At 42.6% G+C, this 17,149-nt stretch overlaps 1 protein-coding gene across 4 annotated transcripts in view; it reads left to right on the top strand.

Moving 5' to 3' along the window:
* LOC132405996 (casein kinase I) overlaps nt 1–17,149 on the top strand; it is a 140,933-nt gene that overhangs the window by 77,748 nt on the left and 46,036 nt on the right. For all 4 annotated transcript variants that reach the window (XM_059991099.1, XM_059991098.1, XM_059991101.1 and 1 more), the window contains exon 4: nt 3,878–3,947. In XM_059991099.1, coding sequence (XP_059847082.1) covers nt 3,878–3,947 — 70 coding nt within the window. The remainder of the gene's footprint in view (nt 1–3,877; nt 3,948–17,149) is intronic.

Genomic DNA, 17,149 nt, shown 5'->3' with positions numbered 1-17,149 from the left:
TCGTAGGTTAACCCATTTATTCCAGGGATCATTCTCATGAGCCTCCTCTCGACCCTCTCCAATGCCTGCACATCCTTTCTTAGATAAGCAGCCCAAAACTGCTCATAGCACTCCGAGTATGATCTTCTCCAGGTTCCTGCACCTGCAGTCTCTTAGATCTGGCTTTCTAGCAAGCTGACAATTCCTGAGAGCCATCTGTAATCCAGACTATTAGTAAATGGAGAACAGTGTGTGGGAAGTGATGATAGAAACCGTAGTGATGCAAGAACAGCCACCAGCCAACCTCACTGACTCAGTGATCGAGAGCGTCTTCTCAGTGCTCCCCCAGCTCTGCCTAGCTCACCTCCTCTCTCTCTCCCCCCACCCCCCCACTCCACCTCCGGATTGCTGCTGGAGGGGGTGGATACAGTAAAGAGAAAAGCAAGCGGAAATGCCACATCCCCACCCAGCAGAAAATGCCTGCAGCTACTAAATTCACCTCTCTGGTCTCCCAAACACTGGTTCATATGTACAAGATATCTGTAGATCAGGGTGTTCATAACTGTGCAGGGCCTGTACATTAGATGAGCTTCTGTTGATTAAGTGCTATTGACTGGACCTTGCTAATGGTCAATCAACCATTTTCACAGCAATGTTATATGACTTCTTACTCAGCACCTGAATCCACCACAGAGTACAGAGATACTCCTGTATTTGGTGGGCCAAGAAGCTGGATGTATTTCATATCCGGTTCCTAACCTAGTGTCAGTGTGTATGTTTCGATAGAATTCCCTCACAAATGGTGTGGTTGTGCTGCCAGCCTGAGAAATGAGCCCAGATGGCGGGCTGGATTCGGAGCCATCTGCTCTAAAGCTTTGTCCATTTGTGACTTTATAAACTGAATGTCCCGATTTTGTTTACTGTTCTGGAGACTTGCATAACTGACTGCAAAACTATGGTTTAGCATTGTAAATGTTGGTTATGGATTACAAAATCCTTACTTTGATCCTTGGTAAGCATAACTATAACATTGTCCCTACATAAATATAGAAAAACTATATTGCACGTTTACTTGCAGTTTTGTTAGAAGTAATGTAAGTGCTGAATCATTTTAGAAATTGGCTCATTTTAGGTGGCTAAAGAAAAGTGCTTTTGCTGTTTTAAAATGAATGCTGAAGGCAGATTTTTATTATTATAGCATAAATGGCTGAATAGACCTTTGATTACGATAACAATGATCTGTGAAAACAACTGAGAGCTCTAATTTGCTCAGCTGCCTAATCAAATGTAGGTAGCCTGAGAGTTAGCAGTAGGAGCCCAATTTGGATTCACTTTTGAAAATATAAACAGTAAAGTTAAAAGCTGTGGGACTAGTAAAATTGCAGATTCCTGTGTAATTTCAAGTGTGTTGTAATCATGGCTATTCTGGGTATAAAAACAGCAGATCATTTATTGCTGAGTTCTTTTAATTCATTCAAGGTTCAAGATTATTTAATGTCATTTCTAGTACACAAGTGTAAAAGAAACTGATATTATTGTTACTCCAGAACTGATGCAGCACAAAGAAAAACACAAATGATAAAGAACACAATAATAAAATAAATATGAATACTGTAAATGTATATAAACTATCTTGTATTTCTCCAAAAATTGATGCCTGGCACAGGAGTGTCTGTACATAAAAATGACTGGCAGGAATGATAAAGTAGTGGTGGAGGGGTGTTTAGTGTGTGGGGGTGTTGATCAGCCCTACTGTTTGGGGAAAGTAACTGTTTTTGAGTCTTATGGTCCTGGTGAGGATGCTACATAGAATTGCTTTTGAATAACTTTTTTTTCAGTCTTTCCTGCATGACTTGGTTAAATTTGCAATAAAAGGAGGACATATTACATTAGTTATGATAACATGTAAAATCCATATTAGTGTGTGTTTGGTTAACAGTAGTCTGTGATATCAACTGTTGAGTTAATTCTTGGCCAGTGGTTATCATGTCTTCTTTTTGCCGCCCGCGCCATTCCATCAAGCTAACATCCACAGAATGTTTCAGTATTTCATGAGACGTCAATAGTGAGAAATTTATGATTAAAAGTTTCAGGAAGACATCACTTCAAAAGAACTGGAATAAGTTGCGGTCAAAGGAAGATTGAATCTTAGTGAGTTAGGGATGAAGCAACACAAATTGTGAGATTGGTAAGATGTCATTAGAAGACTGTAGAAGCCTGAAGTCAAGAATCATGGGTCTACTTTATTCACCATCTGCATTTACATTTGCTGTGGTGTGTTGGTTCAGGGCATGGTGTGGAATAAGAAACAACATTTAACAATTATAAATGTAACCCTCAGGTTCGGCTGGTGGTGTTAGTCTAGGGAAGACGGTCTGTGGCCCCGCTAAATGTGTGGAATCTGAGGTGCAAAACCTCTTGATTGTCTGGTTGCTGCGTGATCTGTTCCCCCATTACAAATCAGTACCACGAAATAACAGAAATTACATGCAATTTACCTTTATAATTCCTAATTTGACTAAAGGGTTAGTAAAGAAGAGAAAAGGGCCAGTTTTAATGAAAGAGTTTAATGTGAACAAGTTGGAGCTCACGGTTTTCCTTCCGTTGGTCCTCCATCGATTTCCCCCAGGCTTCATCGACTCCCGCCCCACTCCAAGTCCACTCTGTCCTGCTGCCTATGACCTCTCCTTTCTGGCGTCTTCTCTCTTCATCACTCACCGAACTAAAGACCCAGATCACCTCATTCTCAGGCACACAATAAGAAAAAAACTCCCTTCATTGGACGGCGCACATTCCAAAGCACCTGTTATCGCTAGCCATAACCCAAGCACTGCTGCTACAGAAAAGCCATTACATTAACAGTGAAACCTTTCCCAGGGTGTTACAGAAATGATATTAAAAAGTATTAAAAATTATTTAAAAAATAGTTATAGATTAAATTACAGATTTGGAATAATCAGGATGTTCTGCAGATGCTGGAAATCCACAGTAGTACATACAAAATGCCAGAAGAACTCAGTAGGTCAGGCAGCATTGATGGAGAGGAATGGGCAGCTGACATTTCGGGCTGAGCCCTTCAGGGTTATGAAGGAACCTGATGAAGGGTCTTGGCCCAAAATGTTGACTCTCTCTTCCTCTCCATAGATGCTGCCTGCCTGCAGATATGGAATAAAATGTACATAAATACATAAATACCAATATGTATTTCCAATGTAATCAACATAAAGAAGTGGTTTAAAGTATTTACAGTGCAGTGACAGAGGTGATAAATAAATGGAGGCTCAGGATGGCAAAGGAAAACTTTAAGTGCTCCTCAGCCATTCCGGTCCGTAATTATTTGACATTCAGCCTAGCATATTTGGCAAGAGAAATAGTTGCTATTTCAGGTTAGAACTGATCTTCTACCTGTATTTTGTATTTTCCCAAGTGTTGCACGTCTGTAGATTGTTTCCAGCATTTTGTGTTTTTGTTTCCATTTTCCAGCATCTGCAATTTTTAAGTTTCAAACTCAACGTTGGTTCTGACTGAAGAACTGAACTCCTGCATTGCTTTCTGAAAAACAAATTGGGGGATTTTGCATTCAATTTTAATTAACAGGTTCTCCTACAGCTAATAGTTCAGCTGTTTGTATTTTTAATTGGCATGAAGAACAGCAGTATTGTATTCTGATTCTCAAATCAGTCAACTTGGACTATTCCCCAGAATCGTAGAGAACTGCAACTCTTATCTTACTGGAAAAGACTAAATATGAAACTTATACAAGTTGCTGTTGAATGAGTTGTGCTATCAAGCCAAACTTGACTACCAGAATAATTTCTTTTCATCACTTATTTTTTTTGAGTTCATGGTTCATTTAAAAAATGTTGATAGTACTAATATCATTCTATATTTGTCGTAGGAACCTATAAAATCCAGGGCTCCACAGCTTCATTTGGAGTACAGATTCTACAAGCAACTAGGCAATGCAGGTAGGAAATAATATAAAAAATAAATACTTGTTTCATAATTAAAATCACATGCAATGTCTTCACTAGTTGCCTCTCTCTGCATATTCTAATTTCCCCTTTAAAAATAGAAAAAACTAAATAATTGTAAAATTTGGTATAATTACATTGCCTTACACAGGTTGTTTGGGAGTGTTTTGGTGGTTGATTAGTAAAACTAAATATTTTTATCTGTTAGAAGATGTTCATTGTGAAAATTCATTTAATTCAAGAGTTTAGTTTTATTCTTTGGGTAGAAAACACAATCTCATGGTAATTGCCATTGTAATCCTACTTTGCATCAATAGTTTGTGGACCTGTGTTCTCTATTTTCTATTTGCATCAGAATTTTCATTTGATTATTTTGATGATCTCTCAGCAGTGTGGGGAAGGAGGATGGAATACTGTTAAGTGCTCATGTATTGCCTCTCCTTTCCATTTTAATCTTGGTCTCATTTTGCATTTCCTGTAAACCTATTTTCAGAAATCTTAAGTTCATAAATGTTTTTACCATTTAACATTAAAATTAACAAGTTTACTGAATCTTAATGTTGCCTTTCTTCAACCTAAATTATTAATCACTCAGATATTATTTATCAGCTCTGTGACAAGCTTTAATGTTATAAGAGCCTTCCAGTTAATTTGAAATAATTGCTGAACAGTCTTTTCTATCTATGGAATTTTCGTTCATTTTCTTTGGTTATTATTGTAAAATAAGATTAAGACATTACCTACAGGCAAGCCGAAATGATTTGAAAATAAAAGTACTTAACAAGTGTATCTCCATTTTTAATATTCTCTTATTTGTGCTATCTCATAATGCCTGGCATGATTTTGTTTTTGTAATTTTAAGTTTTCCTCTTGGTCAGAGTAATATGTTGTGAAATGTTCCCACAAAAAGCTGTAAGTGTGATTTGACAGAATTCATTTCTAGGGCTTAAATGGCAATGTTTTTGTGATGTAAGATTTTATTAAGGATTATTAAAATTGGCTTTAATTTTTTAATTTAAAATTTTTAAAATATCTATCACTTTCCCCAGTTTGTCGCTATCAAAGTGACAATCATATGTTGAAATACACTTTGAGAACTATTTCTTGAAAAATCTTAAATAATGCCAATAATAATTTGCATTTGTAGAACATGTATAACATGCCCAAAAATACTTCACGTGTGCATTATCAAATAAAGTTTGATGCCAAGCCACGTAATAACATGTTATGCTCATGGCCAAAAAATTTTGAAAGGCATTTGGTGACTGAGAGACTTAGTATTGAAATTCCAGACCATGGGACTTGCAGCTGAAGATCTAGAAGGAGTGATGAATGAATACTGGGGATTCTCAGGAAACAGGTCCTGAAACTTTGTAGGATTATGGGAATAGAGGACATTATGGAGATGGGTAAGGGCAGAGCTGAGCACATATTGGAAAACATGAAAATTATTATCCAGCTAGGATACTTGTTGAAGCCAGAAAGCACAGTAATGAAAGGTGGAAAGCCCAACATTCAGTACCATAATACCCTAAAAACTAATCTATAAGCCTCAAGACTTTGGCCTCAATACCACCTTGTGCAATTGGATCCTTGATTTGCTTACTTGCAGACCCCAGTTGGTTTGGATTCTCCTCCACAATCTCCATCAGCACAGGTGCACCACAAGGCTGTGTGATTAGTTTCCCTCCCTCTCTCTCTCTCCCCCCCCCCCCCCCCCCCCCCCCGGCTCTACTCACTTTACACCTAGGACTGTGTGGCTAAGCACATCTCCAATGCCATATACAAGTTTACTGACCACACCACTTTCGCAGGCCAAATCAAAGGTGGTGGAGAATCAGCATATAGGATGGAGATTGGTAATTTGGCTGAGTGGTGCCACAGCAACAACATCTTAATGTCAGCAAAACAGTGGAGCTTATTATTAACTTCAGGAGGAGACAAGAGGTCCTTGAGCCAGTCCTCATCAGAGTGGAGAGGCACAGCCGCTTTAAATTCCTCAAGTGTTATTATTTCAGAGGGCCTGAACTGGGCCCCAGCACGTAAGTGCAATTACGAAGAAAGCACAGCAGTGCTATACTTATTTAGGAGTTTGTGAAGATTCGGCAAGATGTCTAAAACTTTGACAAACTCCTATAAATGTGTGTTGGGGAGTATATTGACTGACTCCATCACCATTTGGTATGGAAACACCAATGCCTTTGATTGGGAAATACTGCAAAAAGTGGATATGGCCCAGTCCATCACAGGTAAAACCCTCCCCACCATTGAGCACATTTACACAAAAGCAGGATCCATTATCAGTGACCCTCACCACCCAAGATGTGCTGTCTTCTTGCTCTTCTTCAGGACTCCAACCACCAGGTTCAAGAACAGTTAATACCCCTCGACCATCAGGCTCTTGAACCAAAGGGGATAATTGTATTTAACTTCACTTGCCCCATTATTGAACTGTTCCCACAACTAACGGACTCACTTTCAAGGACTTCATCTCGTGCTCTTAATATGTATTGTTTACTTATTTATTTTTATTGTGTCTTTCTTTCAGTACTTGCATGGTTTGTTGTCTCTTGCACTCAAGTTGAATGCCCAAGTTGGTGCAGTACATTGATTCTGTTATGATTATTATTCTGTAGATTTATTGAGCATCCCCACAAGAAAATGCAAGTTAAAGACTTTATGTTCAAGTTTAATTGTGATTCAACAAGATATGAATATGCACAAATACAGCCGAATGAAACAATGTTGTGCAAATCATAGTGCCAACAGTTGTACCTAGCACATATAGACAGCAGTAAAATACAATCACACAAAACAAAGTACACTAGTCCAAATCCTGGAGTCCATGAACATATCTTGTCTTCTCCCATGCAAACACTGGAGGGGGAATGCATAGAATGTACTGCTGGGGTGGTCTTGAGGCAGATGCACTAGGGATATTTAAGAAACTCTTAGATAGGTACATGGATGATAAAAAAAAATGGAGGACAATGTGGGAGAGAACGGTTGGATTGATCTTAGAGTGGGTTAAAAAGTGGGCACCACATCATGGGCTAAAGGATAATAGCCCTTACATTACATTATATTTTGATGAAGCAGATATACATCAAACACTTGTTTGATGTGTACAAAACTTCATTGGAACATCTGTGGAAATTTGTTTCATAAGAAGCTTCCCTTTTCTTTTGATGTAGACACGATCATTTCTGGTGACATATGGTTCCACATGCTCCAAAGATACAAGCCTGAGCTCATGACAAATGTTTCATTGATAGGAAGCCTCAGTCTCCCCATATGGAGCATTATTTAATCACTTGTCACATGGGTTAGAAGATTGAGTATAAAAATGTATGAAACATTAATTTTCACACTTAAAGAATTAAGTCTTTACATTACTAATCAGCTTGATATGTTGAAATGTTTTGAAGTTCCATCCTGATGATTCTGTGGATGGAAAGTTATTTATGTACTTTGGGGAATTAGTTTTAAACAAAGATGATCGTTTTGAATGTTTCAGATGTTTTAAAATTGTTTATATAGTTAAATCAAAACATTTGATACCTTCTGAACTATATTTCTTTTTTTTTATCAAGCATTTGCAGCAATAAAGATTGTCTTTTGGTCCAAAAAGTCCACATGTGTATATGCTGTACACGTGCCTTCACCCATGTTTCATTAACCCTAATGTTATATTATTCCATTCCTTATTGTGTACCTAGCTTCTCCTTTAGACACCTCTGCTCTGCTTTGTGGTGTGTCTTCCACAATTTGATAACTTTTGGCTAAATTGGATCTGTTAGTGAGGCCCTCCATTGGTTGGGGCCAACCACAGATTTTGCTTTCTACGTGATACACAAGCCAGGGCAGTATGATATAGAGAGCAAGCTGTTATTCATATGTAAGGCTCCCTACCTCCATACAGCTGATGAATCCAAAGGAACGGCAGAGGTTGATACAGTTTGGCACTGGTACTGCTGCAGGAGTTGCCAGTCAGCACTGAACTCAAAGTAGGACTGCCTCAGGGACTCCAGCTCCGATTTTTCCTCGGGGTTCACTCCCGAAGCCTTCCCCATGTGTAGGTACAGCCGCAAGGCCAACAGAGGTTTGAGATCAGAGTTTTCCTTCAACGTGAGCTGCTAAACTTGCTGATGAGCCCCATCTGCCCGAAATGACTAGTTTTAAGGCACTAGTAACCTGCCCCTTTGCCCCTTCTCCTGATGCACACAATTGGGAGCATTTAATAGGTAGAGGGAGCTCATCCTCACCACCACCCCCGACTATAACAACCTTAAGGAGTCATCTGTAAGCGATAGTCTGGCACTTAATGCCATTTCTAGTCACCTCCCATGGTGAAAGCATCATCTCTGTTCTGCTGTTGTACCTTCAGAATTTTAAAGGCCTTCATCAGGTCATTGGTTTGTCAATAAAGTTCCCAGCATAGTCTATTTTTTTTAGAATATTGATCTGTTATTAGAGACACAAATTCTGTTGTGCAGAGCATTTATATAAAATAAGATTAAGGTTAGCTTGTCAGATTATATCAAAACACACAGTGAAATGCTTTGTTTGCAACATATCAAATCAGCACAAATTGTGCTAGGCAGCCTGCAAGTGTCACCAGTGTAGCTTGCTCACAATTCCCTAACCCTACCCATACATCTTTTTGGAATGTGGGAGGAAACCGGAGCACTTGCGTAGTCATGGAGAGAATGTGCAAACTCCTTACAGAGAGTGGCAGAAATTGATCCCCTTTCTAACAGCTGCCACGTTCCCATATGCTACCATGTCACCCATTGGGGTGAGATAAAAATATTTCTTACATATAACACTAGCTATGGCAGCTGGCCGTAAACACAAGAGATGCTGGAAATCAAATGGCAGCTGAGACGTGTTTGCAGTAGGTTGGATTTAGTGATGGTGTGTGGAATCTAGTGCACTGATTTTATCTTCCCTGTTATATTGGTCTAGGGATCCAGAAAGATAGATAGGAAAGCAAGTTGTAAGATGGGCAAATATGTCTGATGGACTATCACGGGGAAAAGTGAAGTTATCCACTTCAGTAGAAAGAATAGAGAAATACTTGTTTATTGAGACTAATGTACAGTGGGACTTGGGTGCCCTTGTCCATGAAGCACAGGGCTAACATCAAAATAAAGCAAATAATTAAAGTTCAAAGTTCTTAATCAAAATTCATATATGTCACCCAGAGATTCATTTTCTTGAGGGCACACTCAATAAATCCAATAACCATAATCAAATCTATGAAAACATGCACCAAGAGAATGGACAGCCAATGTGCAAATACAACTTAGAAAGAAAAAATAATAATAACTAACAAGAATATGAGATGAAGAGTCCTTGAAAGTGAGTCCATTGGTTGTGGGAACATTTCATCGATAGGGAAAGTGAAGTTACCCCTCTGGTTCAAGAGTCTGATGGTTGAGGGTAGTAACTGTTCCTTAAACCTGGTGGTGTAGGTCCGGAGGCTCCTGTGCCTTTGATTAGGCCTTTTTTTTTGCAAGTGAGGTGGAGCATGAAAGAAAGGCAAGCCTTGATTCCAAAGTTACGAGGCTTTGGTGAGACCACATCTGGAATTCAGTTGTCCCTCATTAAAGGAGGGATAATTACATTCAAAGTGGGTCAGGAAAGTTGCTCTAGGTTGATTTTGCAAACCACACTCATAGTGAAACTTCATATACATTTTTTTTATACCATGCGCCATAGCATGTATTTACCAGTAATATCATCTCCTGTATCATCCACTTTCCTATCACCCTGATCTCACTTCATCTTCATGTCCATTTTCTGTTTACAATACATATTTAAAATACTGTATGCATTTATAGTATATCCTGTACCTCTGCCATCTCCCATACCATCTACTCCCCACCACACTGATCTCACTCACCCCTTTGAACCCGCAGAATTCAACTGGAAGAAAGTCATCCCGGCTGTCGTGAACTGCCTAATAAGGAGATACTTCTCAAATGATGAGTGCTTCTTTGCTCACTGAGTAAAGAAATTCTGTTTTGTTGAAAAGTTCTCTTCTCCTGAGCACTGAATGTGATTTTTTTTTGTTTCTGGACTGTTTGAGTTTGAACAGCTAAGTTGATAATTTGGTTATTAATGTGACAATGAAAGAAAGGCAGCGTGCCTCACTGGTTCAGCAAGGTAGGAAATTCTGTGATGCCATTGAGTTTTTGCTTACATTAGTTTTTGGACATCATGGTAGTGTAGTGGTTAGCACCAACAATCACCGGTTAGGATTCAATTCCTTTTTTCCTCAAGGTGTGCCAATTTCCTCCCACATGCCCAAGACGTGGGTTAGGGTTTGCAGTTATAGGAATGTTATGTTGGCACTGGACGTGCTGCAACACTTGCTGGCTGCCTAGTACAATCCTTGAGGATTTGATTTGGCATAGAACTCGCATTTCACTGTATGTTTTTCTGTTCAGATGTATAGTTGAAGTCAGAAGTTTACATACACTTAAGTTGAAGTTATTAAAACTCATTGTTTAACCACTCCACAGATTTCATATTAGGAAACTGTAGTTTTGGCAAGACATTGAGGATGTCTACTTTGTGCATGACACGAGTAATTTTTCCGACAATTGTTTACAGACAGATTATTTCACTTTTAATTGATTATATTGTGGCGACCCACTTCCTAGCGCACTCGAACCGGCTCACAAATAGCCAGCGCGCCGGCACAAAGGCCAGGTCCGCAACAAAGGGAAAAAGCCTGCGGGGGTTTGTGAGCACGTGTCCCTTACAGCATCCGCGCCTGGGGAGGGCGGGATGAGGGAGGCTTTAAAGCAAGACTGTGAAGTTTGAATAAAATGATCTTTAATTGCAGTTTACCGACTCCGTGTTGTTATTTTAGCGCTGCGTGTAGCACACCGCTACAATTGGTGACCCCGACAGTCCAAACGATTTTTGGACCGGAGATGACCGACACCGCATCTGTTCATGCGGTTTCGTTGAAACTGCCAAGCTTCTGGACGCTGTGACCTCACTTATGGTTCCAGCAAGCAGAAGCCCAATTCCACGTTCGGCAGATACCCTCAGAGGACACACGTTACAGCGGCCCAGGTTGCAGAGTTCATACATTCTTCCCCGGCGGACGGCAAGTACACGGAATTCAAAGCCCTGCTCCTAAGGACTTTTGGACTCTCACGGCGCAAGCGGGCTGCCCGCTTACTTGGCTTGGGAGACAGACCTCCATCGACTTTTTTTTAATTAGTTTTTCAAAACATTTTACAAATTAAAAACCCCAAATCCCAATGAGGAACATTAAAACAGTGCAAGATTAAGCATACAATAACAATATGCTACAAAGGAAGAGAATTTAGCAAAAAAAAAGCACCTGAATTAAAGACAAGTAAGCTTAGCCCCACAACACAAGAAAAAACAATAGCAACTCCAGACCAACCACAACACAGTATAGAGAGTATAAGTCAGGACAGCCAAACTCCCAGACTGTGAATACACTCAGCAACAGAGGGTAATAATGCCTTCTACCAGAAAAAAAAGGAGCTGAAAGCAAGGGACCGAAAAGAAAAAAAAACCCTAGTCAAGAGGAAGGTTATGAAAGTACTCGATAAAAGGTCCCCAGACCTTATGGAACTTTAGATCTGAATTGAGAACTGAATAATGAATTTTTTCGAGGTCCAAACAGGCCATTATGTCGTTAAGCCATTGAGCATGAGTGGGCGGGGCAGCATCTCTCCACCTGAGGAGGATCAAGCGTCTAGCCAGGAGAGAGGCAAAGGATAATATTCAGCATTTGGTCGGACCCAGACATAAATCTGTCTCACCCCAAAAACCAAACAGAGCAATTAAGGGGTTTGGTTCTAGGTGCTGATTCAGAATACACGATAACATAGTGAAGACATCTTTCCAGAATTTCTCCAAGCTAGGATAGAACCAGTACATATGGATGAGAGAGGCCACGCCCCTCTTGCATTTATCACAGAGCGGACTAACGCTAGGGTAGAATCGAGATAGTTTAGATTTAGACAAGTGGGCTGTATGAACAATCTTAAACTGTAAAAGGCAGTGGCGAGCACAAAGAGAGGTTGAGTTAACCGATTTGAGAACTGAATCCCAGCTCTCCTCAGATAAGGAGATATTTAAATCCTGCTCCCAGGCCATTTTGATTTTATCCATGGGGGCCCGTCGTAAGGCTGCTAGTTTATCTCGGATGATTGATATTAAGCCTTTACCTAGTGGATTCATGGAAAGAAATAGGTCCATAGTATTTTTCGCAGGCATTTCAGGAAAGGTAGGAATTAAAGGAGCAATAAAGTGTCGGATTTGGAGATATCTGAAAAAATGAGCATTGGGCAGATTGAACTTAACAGAGAGCTGCTGAAAAGAAGCGAAGCGATTATCAATGAAAAGATCTTCAAAATGTCTAATGCCCTTCCTATACCAAACCTGGAATGCTGAATCGTATGTAGTAGGTAAAAAAAAGGTGATTATGAGCAATAGTGCTGGCAACGGAAAACCTCTGGAAACCATAGCATTTCCTGATCTGAGCCCATATACGCAAAGTGTGTCTAACAAGAGGATTAGTTATTGATCTGGGCAGACTACTAGGGAGTGCAGAGCTCCATCGGCTTTAATGAATGAGATGTTGTCTTTGGCCAGCGGACACACACACTGCCTCATGTTTGAGCAGGCATTCCTGGAGCTGCTGCCCAAGGACATGCGCCTGCTGCTGTCCGAAGCGGATTTCAGCGACCCCCAGAAGGTGGCAACCCGGGCGGACTTGCTGTGGAACGCCAAGAAGTTGAGTGGGGCGTCCATCGCACCGATCACCAGGCCATGCTCCCAGCAGCGAACCAGTCCAGGCCCAGCCGCAGAGCCCGCTAGCCCCAGAGGCAGGGGTGGGGAGCCCAATCAACACAGGTGTTTCTACTACCAGCGGTGGGGCGCAGAAGCCCGCCGTTGTCGCCCGCTCTGCCAGTTCCCGGGAAACGTCAGGGCCAGCCACCGCTGGTGGCTACGGCGGCTGGCCGTCGGGATAGCCTCCTGTATGTGTGGGACAAGAGGTCGGGATGCCGTTTTTTGGTCGACACCAGTGCCGAGATCAGCGTCTTATCTCCGACGAGTTACGACACCCGCAACAGGGCACCGGGTCCCCCCCTGAGGGCCGTGAACAGCAGCACGGTAAGGACCTAAGGCACCCGTGCGGTGCAGCTACAGTTTGGCTCCAGCCGGTTCACGTGGGACTTCAGACTGGCTGCCGTAGCCCAACTGCTTCTGGGTGCGGATTTTTTGTGGGCTCACAGCCTGCTGGTCGACCTGCCGAGGCAGAGACTGGTCCACGCCGAGACCTTTCAGACGTTCTCCCTGGGAGAAGCCCAGTTGCCAGCCCCACACCTCGGCTCCATCACGCTGTCCGACAACGACATCACCAGAGTCCTGGCAGATTTCCCATCGGTTCTGGCACCGCAGTTCAAGGCAGCCATGCCCCGACACGGCGTACAGCACCACATCTCAGCCCAGGGACCACCCTTCCACGCCCGTGCTCGGCAGCTTCCCCCGGACAAGCTCCGACTGGCAAAGGAGGAGTTCAAGAGGATGGAGGAATTGGGGATCCTCCGGTGGTCTGACAGCCCATGGGCCTCCCCCCTGCACATGGTGCCCAAAGCGACAGGGGGCTGGAGACCGTGCAGCGACTACTGCAGGCTGAACGAGGCTACCACACCGGACCGCTACCCTGTGCCGCACATTCAGGACTTTGCAGCAAACCTGCACGGCGCACGGATCTTCTCCAAGGTAGACCTCGTCCGAGGATACCATCAAATCCCGATGCATCCGGACGACGTCCCCAAAACGGCTCTCATCACCCCGTTCAGCCTTTTCAAGTTCCTCTGCATGCCGTCCAGCCTGAAGAATGCTGCACAGATGTTCCAGCGATTAATGGACGCGGTGGGACGTGACCTGGACTTCGCATTCATCTATTTGGACGACATCCTCATAGCCAGCAGCAGTCATTTTTTTTATTACAAAATCCTTTATTACAAATATTGTTGCTATACAATATATACAAACAGTGGCAAACACAATTACTGCACTACAAATAGACAATAGACATTACACCAGAATGTTGCCATCTCTATTCACGATGGCATTTACACCCCGTGGAGCCCAATGGTCTCGAAACTCCTCTAAGGCCACTTTGGACTGCGCGTTTTCTTTTTCAATACTTACCCGGGCACGAACGTACCCCCTAAACATTGCCAGGCAGTCTGCCCGGGGAGATCCTCCCGCCACCCGTTTCCAAGACCCTCGGATGGCGGATTTCGCCAGCCCCAGGAGCAAGTTGACTAGGACATCCTCATCCCTCCATGCCCCCTTCCTTACTGGATGACCATATATAAATAGGGTGGGGCTAAAATGCAACCAGAAGGCGAGAAGCAGCCCACGCAAATACGCAAAAAGAGGCTGCAGCCTCACACACTCCATGTACATGTGGTACATGGTTTCCTCCAGCCCGCAGAGCAGCAGTCGTCAGGAGCATCTGTCCCACCTCCGTCAACTCTACGCCCGACTGAGTGAATGCGGTCTAACAATCAACCCGGCCAAATGCCAGTTCGGGCTCGACACCATTGACTTCCTAGGCCACAGGATTACTAAAGACAGGGCAACCCCTCTGCCCGCTAAGGTAGATGCGGTCCGCCATTTCCCCCAACCCACCAAGATCAAAGTTTATGTTTGTACGACGGGGCGGGCATCGGCCACCGCTGCAACGACCCTACGAGGGGCTGTTTACGGTGCTCAGGAACAACGGGTCCACGTTCGTGCTGGACGTTGGGGGGAGACAGGAGGTTTTCACGGTGGACCAACTCAAACCGGCCCAGGTGGACCTGGCGCAACCGGTCGAGTTTCCAGCACCGCGGCGCAGAGGCCGACCTCCCAAACAGGGTCCGGCCCAGACTGTGGACATTGGGGGGTGTATCGCCGGTTCTGGGGGGGGGGGGGTTATGTGGCGACCCACTTCCTAGCGCATTCGAACCGGCTCAAAAATAGCCAGCGCGCAGGCACAAAGGCCAGGTTCGCAACAAAGGGAAAAAGCCTGCGGGGGTTTGTGAGTACGTGTCCCTTACAGCATCCGCACCCGGGGAGGGAGGGATGAGGGAGGCTTTAAAGCAAGACTGTGAAGTTCGAATAAAATCACCTTTAATTGCAGTTTACCGACTCCGTGTCATTATTTTAGCGCTGCGTGTAGCACACCGCTACAATATCACAATTCCAGTGGGTCAGAAGTTTACAAACAAAATCAAAAGAAATCAGCCAGGACATCAGGGAAAAAAAAATTGTGGACCTCCACAAGTCTGGTTCATCCTTGGGAGCAATTTCTAAACTTCTGAAGGTACCACATTCATCTGTACAAACAATAGTACGCAAGTATAAACACCATGGGACCACGCAGCCATCATACCGCTCAGGAAGGAGACACTTTCTGTCTCCTAGAGATGAACATACTTTGGCGTGAAAAGTGCTAATCAATCCTAGAACAACAGCAAAAGACCTTGTGTAGGTGCTGGAGGAAACAGGTAGACAAGTATCTATATCCACAGCAAAACGAGTTGAGTTTTGATATAACCTGAAAGGCTGCTCAGCAAGGAAGAAGCCACTGCTCCAAAACTGCAATAAAAAAGCTAGACTACAGTTTGCAAATGCACATGAGAACAAAGATCTTACTATTTGGAGAAATGTCCTCTGGTCTGATGAAACAAAAATTGAACTGTTTGGCCATAATGACCATCGTTACGTTTGAAGGAAAAAGGTTGAGGCTTGCAAGCCGAAGAACACCATCCCAACCGTGAAGCATGGGGGTGGCAGCATCATGTTGTAGGGGTGCTTTGCTGTACTTCACAAAATAATGGCATCATGAGGAAGGAAAATTATGTGGACGTATTGAAGCAACATCTCAAGATATCAGCCAGGAAGTTAAAGCTCAGTCGTAAATGGATCTTCCAGATGGACAATGACCCCAAGCATACCTCCAAAGTTGTGGCAAAATTGCTTAAGGACAACAAAGTCAAGGTATTGGAGTGGCCATCACAAAGCCCTGACCTCAATCCAATAGAAAATTTGTGGGCAGAACTGAAAAAGTGTGTGTGAGTAAGGAGGCCTACAAACCTGACTCAGTTACACCAGTTCTGTCTGGAGGAATGGAACAAAATTCCAGCAACTTATTGTGAGAAGCTTGTGGAAAGCCACCCAAAACGTTTGACCCAAGTTAAATAATTTAAAGGCAATGCTACCAAATACTAACAAAGTGTATGTAAAATTCCAACCCACTGGGAATGTGATGAAAGAAATAAAAACTGAAATAAATCATTCTCTCTACTATTATTCTGGCATTTCACATTCTTAAAATAAAGTAGTGATTCTGACTGACTGAAGACAGGGAATGTTTTCTAGGATTAAATGTCAAGAACTGGCTAAGGTGTATGTAAACTTCTGACTTCAACTCTATATGTGACAAATAAAGATAATCTTTTAGTTCTTTATCTTAGAAAGATTTGATGTTCTTTTCACCCTTTGTGGTGCATTGGGCAGCATTTTTGCTGTTTCCATAGCATTTGACAGTTTTTTAACGAGGCCGAGTTGCTAGTTTGACATTCAACCCAGCACAAACAGAAAGAGTGCAAGGAGCCGGCTGGTTTTGAACTCGTGACCACTTGCTGAAGCCACTACACCAGCTGGTATTTAGAGGGTTATTTGTGCCAAATTCATTCTTTTATTGCTCTAATCATCATGAAAACATGGAAACTTCAAACAAGGGCTTTGTGGATTCTGATTCTTCAATGTGGTGTGCCAGAAGAGTGACAACTTTCTGAACTGCAGGGTCCAAATTTCTAAGTAAATTTATATATATGTCACCATAGAGCACCTTGAGATTCGTTTTCTTGTTGACATTCACAGTAAATACAAAGAAACACAACAGAATTAATGAAAAACAACACATCATATTAGCGGGTGCAGCTGGCAGTCTTATTAGTTCATCATATTAGCGGGCACAGCTGGCAGTCTTCATAGTCTCATGGCCATGGAGAGGAGTGACTACTGCAAAATCTGCTCTCGCCCCTCCCAACACCCTCTGTTTTCCAAAGGGATGAAGAGTATGGAAAATATCTCTCTCGAACCTGTGCATACACACATAACCACAAAACCTC

Source organism: Hypanus sabinus, chromosome 16 (genome assembly GCF_030144855.1).
Source record: "Hypanus sabinus isolate sHypSab1 chromosome 16, sHypSab1.hap1, whole genome shotgun sequence".
NCBI classification, from domain to species: domain Eukaryota; kingdom Metazoa; phylum Chordata; class Chondrichthyes; order Myliobatiformes; family Dasyatidae; genus Hypanus; species Hypanus sabinus.
This window is presented reverse-complemented; position numbering and strand designations above follow the sequence as displayed.